The sequence below is a fragment of the Aotus nancymaae genome, unplaced genomic scaffold, assembly GCF_030222135.1.
Source record: "Aotus nancymaae isolate 86718 unplaced genomic scaffold, 86718_ANA_hifiasm-v0.15.2.pri h1tg000012l, whole genome shotgun sequence".
Classification (NCBI taxonomy): Eukaryota; Metazoa; Chordata; class Mammalia; order Primates; family Aotidae; genus Aotus; species Aotus nancymaae.
The window spans coordinates 22,593,163-22,609,527 of record NW_026988423.1 but is presented as its reverse complement, the minus strand read 5'-3'; the positions used below and the strand labels follow the sequence as shown (position 1 = coordinate 22,609,527).

The 16,365-nt window shown below is 49.3% G+C and overlaps 1 protein-coding gene across 1 annotated transcript; it reads right to left on the bottom strand.

The window, feature by feature from the left end:
- Window positions 1-314: 314 nt before the first annotated feature.
- Window positions 315-15,968, bottom strand: IL10RA (interleukin 10 receptor subunit alpha). The gene is made up of 7 exons (XM_012470412.2): window positions 15,828-15,968; window positions 13,922-14,042; window positions 12,816-13,000; window positions 9,131-9,300; window positions 8,391-8,541; window positions 6,843-6,961; window positions 315-3,087 (listed from the first exon to the last, which is right to left on the bottom strand). The coding sequence occupies exons 1-7, from the start codon at window positions 15,892-15,894 to the stop codon at window positions 2,161-2,163; spliced, it is 1,740 nt and encodes a 579-aa protein (XP_012325835.1). The 5' UTR covers window positions 15,895-15,968; the 3' UTR covers window positions 315-2,160.
- Between the last annotated feature and the right edge of the window lie 397 nt (window positions 15,969-16,365).

Genomic DNA, 16,365 nt, shown 5'->3' with positions numbered 1-16,365 from the left:
TTTGCACATGGGGACCACCACATGCCTGGCACTGTGTTAAACTTTCTGTGTGATCTCATTTAAATCTCACAACATTCCCATGGGGAGCTGTCAACTCCATATGCTAGGTGGGGAAATGAAAACTTGGAGAGGATAAGTAATGGGCCCAAGGTCACGAGGACTCCCTAGGTCTGTTGGATTTGAGGCTGAGTCCTCAGCCCTGTTTCCTTAGTGACATGACACATCCCACCCATTATTACCCTCCTCATTATCAACAACCGAGTCCTCCACCAGCCACCGTGCCATCAGCAATCTGACTGGTTTCACACGATTCCTGTGGTCCTGACAATTTATTGGAATAAAAAACATGTATCACTAATTCACAGAGCTTTGTGCTCAAGGCACATTCATATCCATTTCCTCAGTAGAACCTCATATCCCTATGAATTAGACAAGTCCGTCATTGTTTTCCAGATGAAGAAACTAAGGCTCCAAGAGGATGAGTGACTTCCCCCAGGTCACACTGCTGGAAACAGCAGAGTCAGAGCTAGAACTTTGGGGCTTCTGAGATACCCAGAATTCTTTCACTGTGCAATGCTTCCTCTCCAATAAATAAATCATAAAATAAATAAATAAAGCTTTCAAGGAAACTCTCAGGAATCCTCCCTCAAGCCTGTTTCCAGAGGGAGTTCAGTTACCAGACTGGCACCCAAGCGCACCTTGGCAGGGGGTAGTGGTCATGGCTGGATTCCTTGGGCCAGAATGTCTGTTTTCAGAATGCTCCAGAGAAAGGCAGGGCTCAGAGATGACTCTGGAGGGCACGCATAGGCCTGTCTCCTCCCAGCTTGCGTGCCTATCAACTGAAATTCCTTTGTTTGAAGACAGATTCCAAATGGCCTGTAGGAAGCAGGGCCCATACATGCCCCTTCCTGGGCCTGTGACTGATACTGTCTTGGCATGATACCATGGACTTCCACTGGATTTGTTAGCCCCTGGCATAAGACACAAGCTGGCTTGGGAGTCCATGGATAGTATTTACTTTCTCCCAGGGCCAGCTTAGCTAATACCCAGCACACATGGAGGGCTCCCTAAAGGTGGAGTCCTTATTTCACAGATGGGGAAATTGAGGCCCTCTGACAAGTGGCTGGTCCACAGTCACACAGCCGAACACAAAGAGGGCAGGGACCCCAGCCCAGTGTCCAGTGCCTTATCCTCTGGGTCTGTGGCTGGACATTAGCAGCCAACACAAGCACAGGCCCCCAACCTTGACTCTCTGGGGCTGGCTGGAGCTGGTGCCCAAGCCCAGAGGCCGCCCAAAGGGTTGAGTTATGACCAATACAAAACCATGGCTTCTCTAGAACTTGCTAGCAAGATGGTGGGGCAGCAGGGTGGGATGTGAGTGGCTTGGCCACAGCCAGTGCCCCAAAGGGATGCTATTCCATTTGCTGGAGAGAGGGAAGTATTTGCAGATGGGCACCAAAGATACCCACTAGAGGGACAGGTTCTGAGCTGGAAGCTCCATCCAGGGTCTCAGCTCCCTTTGTCTTCCCTCAGTGACTCCATCATGATGCGTTTGAGTGTCCAGAGAATATATACCTTAAGATCTTCTAGTGACAACCTTCCTGCCTCAGAGGCCTAATGGGGGGAGGTTCCCCATGTGACAATCCCAGAGGTCAAACTCAGCCTCCATTTCCTCCTTTTTCCCCTAGAAATGACAAAAGTGGTGAGGTCCTGAAGCTTCCATTTCCTCAGCCCTTCCTTCTGCTGGAGGTCCTGATGCTTGGGTGGCCTAAGCAGGGAGTTCTGGGTCTGAGCTGACTTTGGCCTGGTGGCTTCACCACAACTCCAGAAAGCCCCATGGTTCCCCTAAGCAAATAATCCTTTATGATACAGGAAAGAGTCCCAAGCGGGGAGAAGGTCCCTTCCCTTCTCAGCTCTGCTAGAGTCTGCAGGGCCCAGTTAGCAGAACGGGTCAGTGCCCACCTCACACCCTGCATTAGTTCAGCGAGTCAACCTCCTCCTGCCCCAGGCACCCTGACCAGCCCTGCAGGGCTGGCCCCAGTGGACTTGCAGAAAAGTGCCCAGACTGCCTTGTGCCTTACTTCTGCCCGGGGGCTACTCTTCCTGGACCAGGTAGAGGAGCAGGCGTGGCTAAAATCAAAAGCAGCTTCTCAGCCTGAGTCACTCACTTGAGTGTAGGCTGGAGATGAGGGGCAAGGCGACCAGGTCTGAGTTAAAGCTGCCCAGGAGATCACCTGGGGCTGCCAGACAGGCTAGAGAGGGAAGGTCATGGGCGAAACTCCAGTCAGATGTTCCCAGGTCACCGCAGCTGCTCAAGGCCAGGAGTGACCATTCCTCAGTGGGCTGGTTCCACTGTCCAGTTGGGGACCCCGAGGAAGCCAGCGTCATTTCTAGGGGATCCTGTTTCAAATAGCCCTTGGCCAGGGCTGGTGGATGCCAGCCTTCCTCATCATCCAGGCATGCCCTGAATTTGGGGCCAAGGCCATCTGTCAAGGGGGATTCTTCCTCCAGGCAGCCTGTCTTGGTTGCCTTCTCCTCAGTGCATCTGGTCTGCCTCAGGTAGCCCCGGAATGCCACAGCAGCTGGATCTTCTTCCCCAGGCACCTCAGTCTCTGGGGGACTGTTGTGGCCCAAGGCTGAGCCACCCTGTGTGTCTCCAGCCTGCCCCTCAGAGTTTTGAACTAGGCCAATTCCACTGTCATCCTGGCCCCTGCTGTCACTCCCCACTTGCTGCTTCCAGATAGGCCGTGTGCCAGGGCTCAGGCTGCGCTCCTGCAGGCAGATCCCACTGTCCGTGCTGTTGCTGCTGTCACTACTGCAGCTGTCCCCCAGCTCCGGGAGCTCCCCACTTCCCAGCGTTCTGTTGGCCTGGGGGTGGGGGTCAGAGAGGAGGAACTGTGGCTCTTCGGTCTGCAGGGATGGCTTGTTACTGCCAAAGCCACTGTCCGTGCTGCCGTGCAGGTCCAGGTTCCTCAACTCTGGGGACACCTTCAGGAAGGCCTCCTCATCAAGTGGGTGGATGGTGTCCCGGGTCTCTGGGCAGGGTCGCTGGCTGCCGAGGATGAAGGGGCTGGGCTTCGTGAAGAGCTGGGGAAGAGAGGGCAGAGTGAGAGAGGCAGGAGTCACCTTCCAGCACCCATCCCAGTGCTGCTGGGGAAGGCCAGGCCCATGAGGAGAGCTCAACAGAGGGGACTACAGTCTTAATTATACTGCAATGTATTCTGTTTTGTTTTCAAATCCAGCTTTCCTCCTAATGCAATTCCCAGTTTGGCTCATAAGAAGCTTGTATTCTTGGGCCTAGATGGAGTAACAGGCAGAACTGGGGTCTGCCAAGCATGGTGAAAACTCTTAGGTGGCTCCATCCGCACTGCTTTGCAAACCTGAAAGCAGGCTAGACCCACCCATCTAGAAGCGCATTTCAAACTTTTTTGACTGTGACTCAAAATCAGAAATAAGTTGCATAATGACTTGTATATATAACACATATGTAAATAACTGAAACCGGTTTCACAAAATATTACTTATCATTATGACCTGTGCCACGATCTTTTTGCAGTTCTTATCCTATTGTGTCCTAGTCTATGCATCTGCCCATTTCATTTTTGTAAATTCTGGATGTGAGACACCAAATTAATTTCTCTATTCCCTGAGTCATGACTCACACGAACAGGGTGGCTGCAGTGTGGGGCAGGGGCTGCTCTCTGTTAACTGCCAAGGGTTTAGAGGAAGCCGTATAACCCCTCTGCCATAGCCACACTGGTATCCTTTTTGTCCCAGAATGCATCAAGCACTGTGCTGTCTCAGGGCCTTTGCACATGCTCTCCCTCCTGCTTGGAATGCTCTCGGCACTTTATATGACTGTGTCCTGTTCATGGTTTAGGTCTCAGATAGTTTTGAAGCTCAGATGTCTCTTCTTCAACAAGGCCTTCCTGAATACCTTGCCCAAAGCAGTACTCCAGCCACTCTCTCCACATTAACCCTGTTACTTCTTCCTAGCACTTGGTTCCTAGAATTATTTTACTTATTTATTTCCTGCCTCTCACCATACACACACTCACTTATTCCACATTCCCAAAAGAACACAAACTCCTTGAGAGCAGGAACTGTCCAGTGTTGTTTACTACCCTGTCTCCAGAGTCTAAATTGAGCTGGTGCACAGTGGGCCCTCCTAAGGTCTGCCGACTGACGGACTGACTCACTGATGCACATCTGCCCTCATTTCCTTGGTACATGATGACTCAAATACAGCTCTTATTGGTTGAGTCCCTATTACTATCACATTGCTTGGTGATTTAGGATGTGTCCTCCAGAGCCAGATTCCATGGGTTCAAATCCCAGCTCTGACTCTTACCAGCTTTGTCACTCTAACCAAATGACTTACCCTCTCTGTGCTTTAGCTCCTCACCTGTAACATGGAAATAATGACAGTACCTGCCTCCTTATGTTGCAGTTAATGTATCTACAGTGCTTAGAACAAAGTGTGGTATATGGAAGGTGTTCAATAAATATATGTTGAATTGAACTTTACCTTCCAATAATTATGTAAGAGAAGTATTATTACCTCTATTTCCTAGAGGAGAAAACTGAAGCTCAGAGAAGTTAAATGACTTGCAGAAAGTGACCCAACAGTAAAGAACACATCTGGAATTCATCCTCAACTGTCTTGATTTGAAATCTCTTGCTTGTCCAATAATACTTACCTTGATGAACTGTTGAAAGATAAGATCAAACAAGCTAATGAATGAGAACAAACCAATGAATGTGCCAGTGCTCTGTGCATTATCATTTATTCATGTGGTAATGACTGTGATGATCAGCTGCAGGGAATTGGGCTATATGTATCCCGAAGAGAAAAAGTCCTCAAGGACAAGTCAATTCTGTGATCCAAAGTAACAGAAGGGGCCAGGCATGGTGGCTCATGCTTATAATCCTAGCACTTTGGGAGGCCAAGGTGGGCGTATCACCTGAGGTCAGGAGTTCGAGACCAGCCTGGTCAACATGGTGAAACCCTGTCTCTACTAAAAATATAAAAATTAGCCGGGCATGGTGGCGGGCACCTGTAATCCCAGCTACTCGGGAGGCTGAGGCAAGAGAATCATTGGAACCTAGGAGGTGGAGACTGTAAGTGAGCTGAGATTGAGCCACCGCACTCTAGCCTGGGTGACAGAGCAAGACTCCATTTCAAAAAAAAAAACCCAAACCAAAAAACAAAGGAGGTATAGAAGGAAGAAAAAACAAACCAGAAGCACTTGCCTTCTCGCTTGGCATTGGCATTTTTGTAACTATGTCTATTTCACTGCTTTGCATTGGATAATCATTTACACACTGGCTGTAATCAAGCTCCTTGGGACTAGGCACCACATTAATCAGCTTCTTCCTGAACAACCTTTTGCATTTATAGGTAGTGGGTGTTCAGTAGCTGTAGTTGACCTGCCCCCTCCTTCTTTCTCGATGCCTCTTCTGATCCCCAACTAAGCATCTTCCCAGCCAGTATACCAGGATCACCCTTCTCCATTCCCTCTGCTTTTCAGTTCTCATGGCCTGGTCTCCCATCCCTGAGGACAGGCTCCAGGCTACATTTGCCTCTAAATCCATCCCAGCTCCAGGCCCCGCACACAGTGTATGCTTAAAGTGCTTGTTAAAAAGGCCAAGGAATACGTGTTTATGGAACTCAGTCTCTGAGAAGCCCAGAGAAAGGCCAGTGAGTCGCACACTTCAGCTAGACACAAGGAAGAATGTTACAATCCCCTAAGGCTGTAGGGGCTGCCTGTCCCCAGTGTCATCATCATACTCTTCCACCAGGGTACTGGAGCTAGGAACATGGTTCTTTTTTTCAAATGGATAAAGACCCTAATTAGGCCAGGGAGTCCCATCCCCCTTCCCCATCACCATCACACACTCCCACTTCCTAGAATTCTTATTCAAAATAATTTCAGAGAGTCTTTGTCTCTCACCTTGTTTCCCCTAGAGATCCCAGGATCCCTCTGGAGAGTCCCCTTCCAGTTGTGGGACCCCTGCCTTGCAGACAGAGCTGGGTCCTTCCCAGCTGAGCCCTTGGCCATCATGCCAATAGTGTCAGCTATGGGGGCTGCGGTGCGCAACCTTCGATGTGGCCTGAACTCCAGGCCAGAGACAGGGTGAGTTTGGAAAATGCTGCCCAATCCTTGCAAGCAGAGTTTGGAGGCTGGCTTGCCACAAGTGTACCATTTGTCAATACAACATAGAAAGAGGATATACCCTGGGAGGGGAGGAAGGAGAGCTTGGCCTCCTCCATGAGCCCCTCCCTGCCCCACCCCCCAGCATCCCCTCGCCACTGGCCTGGCATCCCTACTACCCCCAGCATCCTCTCTTCTCTGATCCACACTGACAGCAGCCTAAGGGCCAGCACTTCTGGCCCTTCCTTCTTTCTCTCTTGTGGAGCCACTAGTGGTGGGAAAGTGGGCTCCATCCCTGACTCTTCCTGGCTGTGTGGCCCTGTGTGTGTAACAATCACTCCATGCCTCAGTTTCCTCACTTATGAAATGAAGTTAACAACTGTGTCTCATTATCCGAAATATACTACTAGTAGATCATATCAAAATGGCTTGTGGTCACTGAGGTCTATGGTTCCATGTGTCTTATTTGCGCTACTGGATGGCAACGTTCTTGGCACTGGGCTTCATGCTCACTTCCTCTCTCTGTCCCCACAGTGCTTGATGATGGTATCTCCCAATCATGTCAGGGCTGAGAGCAGAGGCAAGCTGAGGGAATGGACTGTCTGGGAGGAAAAGAGCTCCCTGTCCTCACAGGGAGCTCTGGTGTGGCTGGGAAGGGCGGGGCAGTGACCTTCCTGCAAGACTCACCAGGACACTGGGCAGCTTCCTTCGGCGCCGCACATACAGCTGGAGGGCCAGGCAGCAGGCCAAGGCTCCGGAGAGCAGGACAAAGGCAAAGAAGATGATGACGTTGGTCACGGTGAAATCTGCAGGCCCGGAAAGATGTGTTTGTGGCCTGGCACCATGGGACATGGTGATTCTGGTCATGGGACTCTGGTCCCATGAAATCCGTTGGCCACTGTCAGGAACCACTCAGTGAGTGGCCCCAGGCAACCTACAGGCCACAGCTTTAGATGTGTCTAGGTTTCTGCGAATCCTCACCTGGCTTTCCAAACCCTGCCCTGAAGGATTCCCTTAGGAGATTCGCTGACTGCTTCCAGCTCTGCACACGACTCCCATCACAGCAAATATAACAATGAGGCAGGATGGTGCAGCGGGTAAGAATCAAGGCTCTGAGGGCTGCTAGATCGGGGTTCTAGTCCCAGCTTCGTCACTTACTAGCTGTGTGACTGTGGACAAATTACTTCCTCTCTCAGAGCCACTGACCTCATAAGATGGTTGTGAAGTACACAGCGCTTATTACCATGTACCAACACCATCAGATCTTTTAACGTTTATACTTATAGGAGGTAAATACTATCATCAGCTCCATTTTTACAGATTAGGATCCTGAAGCACATAGAAGTGAAGTAATTTGCCCAAAGTCACATACCTCAAAAGTGGTAAAGCTGAGATTTGAAGAGAACTATTCCATATATCAGTGAATGAATGTATGAAAAGCCCTTAAGCCTGCCTGACACACACTTAGTGCCTTACTCTGCATTGAGACTTACATGACACTGAGCTGTTGAGTGTCCTTCATAAACTAAAATTTGTTGCAGATCTAGCAGGAGTCACTTTTGTCTTTGCCAGACCCTGCCCACACTGGACTGGGCCCTCCTGGAGCACGTACTGTTGGCATGATTCACTGGGCACTGGACATCTCATCTGCACTCCAGTGAGAGCTGCACGTTACAGTCTCCTCTGTGCACTCTATCTCCCCAGCCAGGATGCCAGATCTTCATAGGCAGGACCGTGGCCTCCACATCCTCTATGCTCTCCCTCCCTCTACAGCCCTGGCACCTGGCTGGCAGGCTGGAGCAGTATTTGCTGTCTTCAGCAGCTCTGGCGAGGAGCGGCATGGGGAAGTAAGGAGAAACCCTTTGTGTCCCTGGCTCTGAGGAAGAACTGCAGAAGACCATAACAACAGGAACTAGCACAGTGGACTGAAGATGCAGGAGGGGGATGCTGCCTGGAAACATCGCTGTGCTCCAGTAGAAGGACCCTAGATCCGAGAGATCTGGTTCTGCCACCAAGTCCTGGTTGTGCAACCCCAGGAAGTTGCTAATACTGAGCCTCAGTTCCCTCATTTCTAAAATGAGGACAGTAGGACCCCTCTCCTATTAAGGATGGAGAACTATGTGAGGCAGCGCCTAACACAGTGGCTGGCACCAGCATCCCAGATGCATGCATTTTGGATTGGACCAGGCCCTCCCAGTCTCCCTCCCCATGCTGAGAGTAGCGCAATGGACTTACACTGCCTGGTGAGGGAGACGCACTCCTCTTTAGACCACATCCCCTTGTTAGTTCGGGAACTGATAGATGGTTTCACCTTGATGCAGAACTCTCCCACCTCTCCAGAGGTTTGGAGGCTGAAGTTTTCATGTTTTAATTTCTCGTGTGTGAACTGAAACAAAAATGATAGCAATGAACAAAATCCTCTTATTTGATGGCACGCAGACACTGAGAGCTGGTGGGCCTTCAGAGGTGATTTCAGCCAACCTCCTTCAGTAGCCTTTGTCTAAGATAACAACCCCCACCTTTACGAATGAAGGACATGATCTCTGTAATTACCATGATTTTATTTTGCATTTTAAAAGTAAAAGGGGTGTTTTATAGATGCTGAAGATCTTCCCAGAAGGGGCTGGAATCAACTGTGGTGGTGGTGAATAAAGAGGGTGGATTTTGCAGACACCAGCTCTCCCATAACAGGGGCGCCCTCTGGTAGGTTACATAGCCTCTCAGAGCCTTATTGCTTCATCTAGAAAGGCTCTGGGTTGCCCAAGACCTAATAGGCAATTCCTTTTAGGAGCATCTTACAGGAGCACAGCTCTGAGGGCCGAGGTCATTTCTACTCCCTCCTCTGCTCACCCACCATCCCAGACCCTCCCTCTAGTCCACGAGCAAAGTTCCCAATGGCACACAAGGGTGCTTCCAGCCCAGGGGACAGGGAAGCCAAGCGGCCTCTGGCCCTGAGGCCTTGGGGAACCCCATACCGTAAAGTTTCCCGGCACCTTGCGAATGGCAATCTCATACTCTCGGAAGTGACTGAAGATGCTTTCATATGTGACACCTGCAGGGGCCATCTTGGGCCTGGGGGGCTGAATCTTCCCAAGGATGAGGCCATTGTGGATCTCTAGCTTCACACTGCCAACTGTCAGAGTCACTAAGTAGGGTGGAGGTGGGAAAAACCATGAGGCCTGAGGGATGAAGAGGGTCTTGGTGTCCCCCTAAGACCTTCCCTCCAGAATTAAGCTTAATTAAAACCTAGGCCTAAAAGCTAGGCCACAGGTTTGCCAATGCAGCAAAATGTAAGGACTTCTTGGGGAGCACATTAAAAATACATATACCCTAAAATCAGATGCATCAACCAATGGAACATGATAGAAAGCCCAGAAATAAACCCACAATTGATTTTCAACAAAGGGGCTAAGAACACACAATGGGAAAAGGACAGTCTCGTCAATAAACAGTGTTGGGAAAACTGGATATTCACAAACAGAACAACGAAAATAAATTTTTATCTCACCCGACACAAGAATCAACTCAAAATGGATTACAAACAAATGTAACATCTGCAACTATAAAAACCGTTAGAAGAAAACCTGGGCAAAGTTCTAAGACATTGGTCTGGGCTAAGATTTCTTGGATATGATCCCTAAAGCACAGGCAACAAAAGCAAAAATAGACAAATGCAATTGGGTCACACTAAAAAGCTTCTTCTGCACAGAAAAGGAAACAATTACTAGAGTGAAGAGACAATCTATGAATGGCTAGAAAAATATTTACAAATTGTGCATTGAATAAGAGGTTAATATCCTTTATTCAAATATATGCAAGGAACTCATCCTACTCAATAACAAGAAAACAAATAAATCTGTTTTTAAAATGGGCAAATGACTTGAATAGACATTTAAAAGAAGACATACAAATGACCAACAGATATATGAAAAAATGGTCAACATCTCTAATCATCAGAGAAGTGCAAACTAGAACCACAATGAGATACCACTTCACACCTGTCAGTTGGCTATTATCAAAAAGATGGAAGTGACAAGCGTTGGCAAGGATGTGGTGAAAAGGGAAACCCTACACACCGCTGGTGGTGAATTTCTCAGCCATATGGAAAACAGTATGGATGTTCCTCAAAAATCTAAAAATGGAACTACCATTTGATCCAGCAATTCCCACTACTGGGCATATATCGAAAGATATTGAAATTAGTATATTGAAGAGATATCTGCATCCCCCATGCACTGCAGCATTATTCACAACAGCCAAGATATGGAAATGCCCACCAACAGATGAATGGGTTTTTCAAAGGTGGTTTATGTATATACAACAGAATCCCATTCAATCTTACAAAATAGGAAACTGAGGCCAGGCATGGTGGCTCATGCCTGTAATCCCAACACTTTGGGAGGCTGAGGCAGGTGGATCATTTGAGGTCAGGAGTCTGAGACCAGCCTGGCCAACATGGTGACACCCATCTCCATTAAAAATACAAAAATCAGCTGTGCATCCTGGTGCATGCCTGTGATTCCAGCTACTTGGGAGGCTGAGGCAGAAGAAGCTCTTGAACTTGGGAGGTAGAGGTTGCAGTGAGCCAAGATCACGCCACTGGACTCCAGCCTGGGCGAGATCATGAGTGAAATAAGTGCAGAGAGATAAATACCATAAGATCTCACTTAAGTGTAAAATTTAAATAGAATTCTTTTAGAATTCGATTCATAGAAGTGGAGAGTAGAAGGGGTTACCAGAGACTGGAGGAGGCAGGTGGGAGCAGTGGGTAGGGAACAAGGAGGGGGTACCAAGTTACCTTGAGACAGGAGGAATCAGTTCTGCTGCCTATTGCATGGCAAGGTGACTATAGTAACAATAGATGGACTGTATATTTCAAAATAGCTAAAAGATAGTATTTTAAATATTTTTGCCACAAAGAAATGCTAAATATTTGAAGTGATAGATATTCTAATTACCCTGATTTGATCATTTCACAATGTATACACGTATTGCAACATCACATTGTACCACATAAACATGTAGAATTATCAAAACTTTTTTTATAAAATGTTTTCAACATTTTATAAAACTTTACTGTTTCGTTGTTGTTGTTGTTTTGAGACAGAGTCTTGCCCTGTTGCCCAGACTGGAATGTAGTGACTTGATCTTGGCTCACTGCAACCTCTGCCTCCTGGGTTCAAGTGATTCTCCCACCTCAGCTGCCCTGAGTAGCTGGGAATACAGGTGCACACCACCATGCCCAGCTAATTTTTGTATTTTTAGTAGAGATGTGGTTTCACCTTGTCGGCCAGGCTGGTCTTGAACTCCTGACCTCAGGTGATCCACCTGCCTTGGCCTCCCAAAGTGCTGGGATTACAGGAGTGAGCCACCGCACCCGGCCCAACACTTTACTGTTAAGCATAGTATTTATGGTAGGTATGTGTAGATAGATGCCTTTATATAGGTTAGGATGTTTCCTTTCTATTTTAACTTAGTTTCTTTTTAAATGAAGATTTCTTTTTTAAATAGTTATATGATAAATTGTATTGATAATATTTTTATGTAGAAATTTCCAATAGACACAAAAGTAGAAGAAAATATAATGATTTCCAAAGCCCCAGCTTTGGTAATTGTAGACACTAGGCCAATTTTAAAGTAACTAGTGGCAGGGGAGGGTCATCAATATCCCCCTATGAATTTACTTTAGCATTTTAAAGAAAATCTAAGCACTGTATTACTTAATTCTTGATTACTTAAGTATGTATCTCTCACATATCACACTTTTGTAAACATAACTACCATGCTATTATCACATGTAACAAACAAATACCTAGAAATATGCCCTAAACACGATTTCACATACAAATACGGTGATTTCCTCAAAAATGTCTTTTTATAATTGTCTCGCTCAAATCAAAATACAAAGAAGAAACAAACGTTTTTTAAAAAAAACACAGATTCATTGGACCCACTCAAGACACAGTCTGAGTTTCCGAGGCTGGGCCTTGGAAATAAATATTTTAAACACACTTGCTGGGAAATATTTCCCACCAGCTCAGCAGCGGCCTGTGGGCAAGCATTTGGAAGCCAACAACCTCCTAGACAATTGGCTCTAACTCTGAATCTACAGAGCAAGATCTCCATGCACACTAAACTTTCTCAATCCCAACTGTTGGAATGAAAAATCCCATTGAGTTGGGGGCTTATCCTTTCCTCTTACCTCTCCAGAGAGGAATCCCTAACTTCTCTTTACTAGCACTTCCCATTTCAAAGGGATGATCCCTAGGTGTTCACTCCTAAAGAAGCAGGGACCTCACCCAAATTCTGCCTATTGCTTGCTGCCCTATGCTGAGTGTTCATGGATTCGCTTCCTCTCCCCTGAACCCTCCCTGAACAAACAAGTTCACAAGCCTGGCTCTCGTGACTCAGCTGCCCCAACCCACCCCAAGACGTCTCTCTGTAGGATAAACAACTCCAGTTCCCTTTTAAATCTCAAACAACTTGGGCTAATTTTATCTAACCTTCTCCAAAGTCCCACCCTGTTTGGGCAACTCGTTCTCTGGCCAGGGAGCCTGGCTGCCATGGTGAGCTATGGGAATAGACAGAAAAGTTCTAGACTAGAGTTCCTGGCTGGAAGGGACCCCAGAGCCATGTTCTAGGTCAAGGGAGGAAAAGCACCTTCATCCACGGAGAAGCGGGTGTTGGTGACGGTCCAGTTGGAGTGCTGGATGCTGTTCACAGCCCGCACTCTGGCCCGGTAGCCATTGCTGTGGTACAGGTCCAAGGTCACTGCGGTGAGGTCACAGGACAGCATCAGGGTCTGTCTACAAGTGGGGATGAGCTTCCAGAGCTCTATTCCATACCTGAGGAGATACCAGGGTAGGCACTGGAGAGGAGCTTGTACTCAATCCTACCTCCTTTAAGGGAGATGCAAGAGGCCAGGAAGAGAGCCCCCACAGTGGGAGAAACTGGGACAGCCCTCAGGGTATATCCTCTAGTCCACAGCAGCTCATTGTGAGGGGTCTCCCTTGGCCCTAGGACCCTGTGCCAATTTCCGTGTGGTCTACAAGATTCTTAGATGGGAATATGAGTAGTCCCAGCTAGCCTTGCTAGCTCCTGCAGCACAGCCCAGTCTCTGCCTTCTCCGCACTGTGTTTGCAGTCATTAGGGTTCCCCTGTTGTCTGGCTATACTATGGATGCCTCTCCTGCTAAGATAGAAAAGTCTTGGGGGCTGGAGGCGGTAGCTTCGCCTGTAATCCCACCACTTTGGAAGGCTGAGGCGGGCGGATCACCTGAGGTCAGGAGTTTGAGACTAGTTTGGCCAGCATGGTGAAACCCCGTCTCTACTAAAATGCAAACAAATAGCCGGGAATGGTGGTGGGCCCCTGTAATCCCAACTGCTTGGGAGGCTAAGGTGGGAGAATTGCTTGAACCCAGGAGGCAGAGGCTGCAGTGAGCTGAGATTGCACCACTGCACTCTAGCGTGGGAGACAGAGCGAGAAGCTGTCTCAAACAAAACAAAACAAACAACAAAAAAGAAAAGCCTTGGAGCAAAGGCTTTTTTTACTGTGGAGTGATCAAAGTCTCTGACCTTCTCACCCAGAGCTCCGGGCACATTGCTCAGTACAGGAGTCTCAATCAGTACTTGTCAACTGCTGGCTATGTGTTAGGGGCCCTCAGGCACTCACTTCATTAACAAGGCAGGTATCTTCCCATGCTAGGGAAGCAGGGGCCAAGGTGGGAATTCACTCCTCGCTCCCCCTCCCTCCTCCCTTTTCCTCACCTCAGGAGCTCCACTTCATAGAAGGTACTTTCAGACTGATTTGGGATGGGAGTCCAGTGGAGGATGTGGTGGAAAAATTCTGCTTCAAACCACACAGATGGAGGGCTGGGCAGTTCTGTCCCTGGGGAGAAGAGTGTCAGTTCCACAGCTGGGAGGGCCCACCCCCCAGAGTGGCTATGAGTTGCATGAGGCCAGTGGAGCCAGTAAGGGGCAGAGTGGGAACATGAATTCAGATGTGTCTGATTCTAGAGCTAGTGTGTGTCGCTAAATCACTGCCCTGTGCTGTCTGTGATCAGAAGCTGCAGTGGTGGCTGAGAAGAGCCAAGCTGAGCCTGATGCCTCCCAGGGAAGAAGACAGGGGCTGAGGGCTAAGCAAGTCGGCAACGAGCTCTCAGATGTGTTAGTCCCTGGCTCTGCCCGATCCCTGTCCCTGCTCTAGCACTATTCCTAGGCTTGGCCCCATCTCCACACCTGGTCCCCACCCCAGCTTGGCCCAGGCTCCGACTCAAAGCTACCTCCCTAAGTACACAGACAGCTGGCTTGCTGGTATCTGCCTGCTTCTCTTCATAGGTCTGGGCTCCCCAAGCTAAGTGCTTGCCTCATTTCCTAGTTTCTAGAAGGGTTTTGCCTATAGCAGATGCTCAACCTCTGGCTGGGCAAGAGAGAATAAATCAGCTCTGGTTCTAGACATGGCTGAGGACATCCCCACAAGAGCTGGCACTCGTGGCTCCAAGGCAAGATACTCAATATCAATTCCTAGCTCCACTCTCCCTTTACCCCCAGTACACACCATTCACCATGGGAAACACTGTTGAACCTACTGTCTTCTTTGTAAGAATGCAACAAATATTTCTACTTTAAGAGTCTTGCTGATCAAGCAGACTAAAGTATGAGCAGGGCCAATGGCTGATTGGTCCCCTTTCTCTCTTCCCTGATTCCATAAGGTCTCTCCATTTGACAGCGACTCTGCTCCTGCTCCCTAGTTTTCTAACTTCTCTTCATCCCTCTAATCATGAACCTGTTTTTTTTTTCTGACTCTGTCATCTGTCTCTTGCTTGCTTTCTTATACTGTCTTTGATCTTCCCGTCAGTGCCTTGATTTCAAAACTTCAGACGGAAAGTGAAAAATGCAGCAAGTCTTTGTGGTGTTTGAGCCGCACATCCCCAATTTAGCTCTCGATCACGTGAATGGCTGACTGCATGTTTTACTTTGTATTTTGATGTCATGAAGAAACAGTTTCGGTCCTTGCTCTCTCTGTCTCTGCTCTTGGTCCCTCCAACTCCGGGCTCTTTCATTCTCTCTCTGGGGTTTACTTTTCTTAGTTGCAGAAACTTTGCCGGAGAACTGGCTGGATTAGGAGCCTGAACTTTTATGGGCTCAGTATGGGGAGTGCATGCTGAGTTGGGGGCTACAGGTGGAGCAAGGAGGATCGGATGGGGGTGATCAGTGAGGGATGAAGGTGAGATGGGAGAAGGACAGAAAGAGGTTAGTTGAAGGGCCAAGGGAAGGGAGAGTCAGGAGATCAAAACTTTTCCCCAAGCGGACAAGAAGTCCCATCATTTGAACCTAACTAGCAAAAAATCTAGGGCTTAACTTATGGCTCATCGAGAAGTGGGAGGATGGTGAGGTTTGTGGGGTGGGGGTTTGGCCTTGCACATACTTCTCTATCCTTCCCAACTCCGTTCAGCTCCCGTCAATCTCAGCCTCTTCCACTTCCACAACACGTGAGCCTGAGATTCAGTCTTGTCAGAGTAAGGGAGCCCGGCCCGGCACCCCTGTCCCCAGAGTGCAGGGCACCTCTCTCCCCAGAGGGCCAGCCAGCCAGAGTTCTCCACTGAATGGAGAAATTTAATGGAGCGGGCGCGGAGAGGGCAGGGCAGGGAAGGGTCTCGTCCCGGAGCCTTACCGTGAGCGTCCGAGCCAGGGCGGAGGCTGAGGAGCGCCGCCAGCAGCACTGAGAGGCGCGGCAGCATCCTGGGAGCGCCGCATCGTCCGGGGACGGAGCGGAGCCAGCCTGCGCGCCTCCAGCGACCCCTGGGCGGGGACTAACAGCTTCGCCGCTCGCTCCGCCAGCGCCCCGGGGCTGACGTCAGCGGGGCGTGGCCTACAGACGTCCCGCCCCCGAGGCCGCGAACCTTGGAACTCCTTTACCGCAGGGCACCCTCCTGGGACAAACGCGCGACTGTCCCAAGGCGGAAGCGGGCTCCGGCCATCCCTCCCTCCCTTCCCCCTCGACCGCCAGTGCCGTCGGGTCGAAGGTCCGGACAGCCCTTCCGGCCGTGTGTGTGTGTGTGTGTGTGTGTGCGTGCGCGCGCGTGTGCGTGTGTTGGGGAGCAGGTGGCCAGCACACCCTCGCCCCTGAGTGTGGAAGGTGAGGTGAGGGCGTCCGAGCCGCTTTTGCCGGGTGTGCCGGCTTGGCGTTGAAGATGTGGCCGCGGCCGCTC

Bases quoted from the DNA above. Each gene is read 5' to 3' on its own strand.
- IL10RA (XM_012470412.2), bottom strand. From the start codon at position 15,894: ATGCTGCCGCGCCTCTCAGTGCTGCTGGCGGCGCTCCTCAGCCTCCGC. The intron at 13,001-13,921 runs GTGAGGAAAAGG...GTATCTCCTCAG, and splicing joins TATGAAGTGGAGCTCCTGAG to GTATGGAATAGAGCTCTGGA. The intron at 8,542-9,130 runs GTATGGGGTTCC...TTTTTGTTTCAG, and splicing joins AGGTGCCGGGAAACTTTACG to TTCACACACGAGAAATTAAA.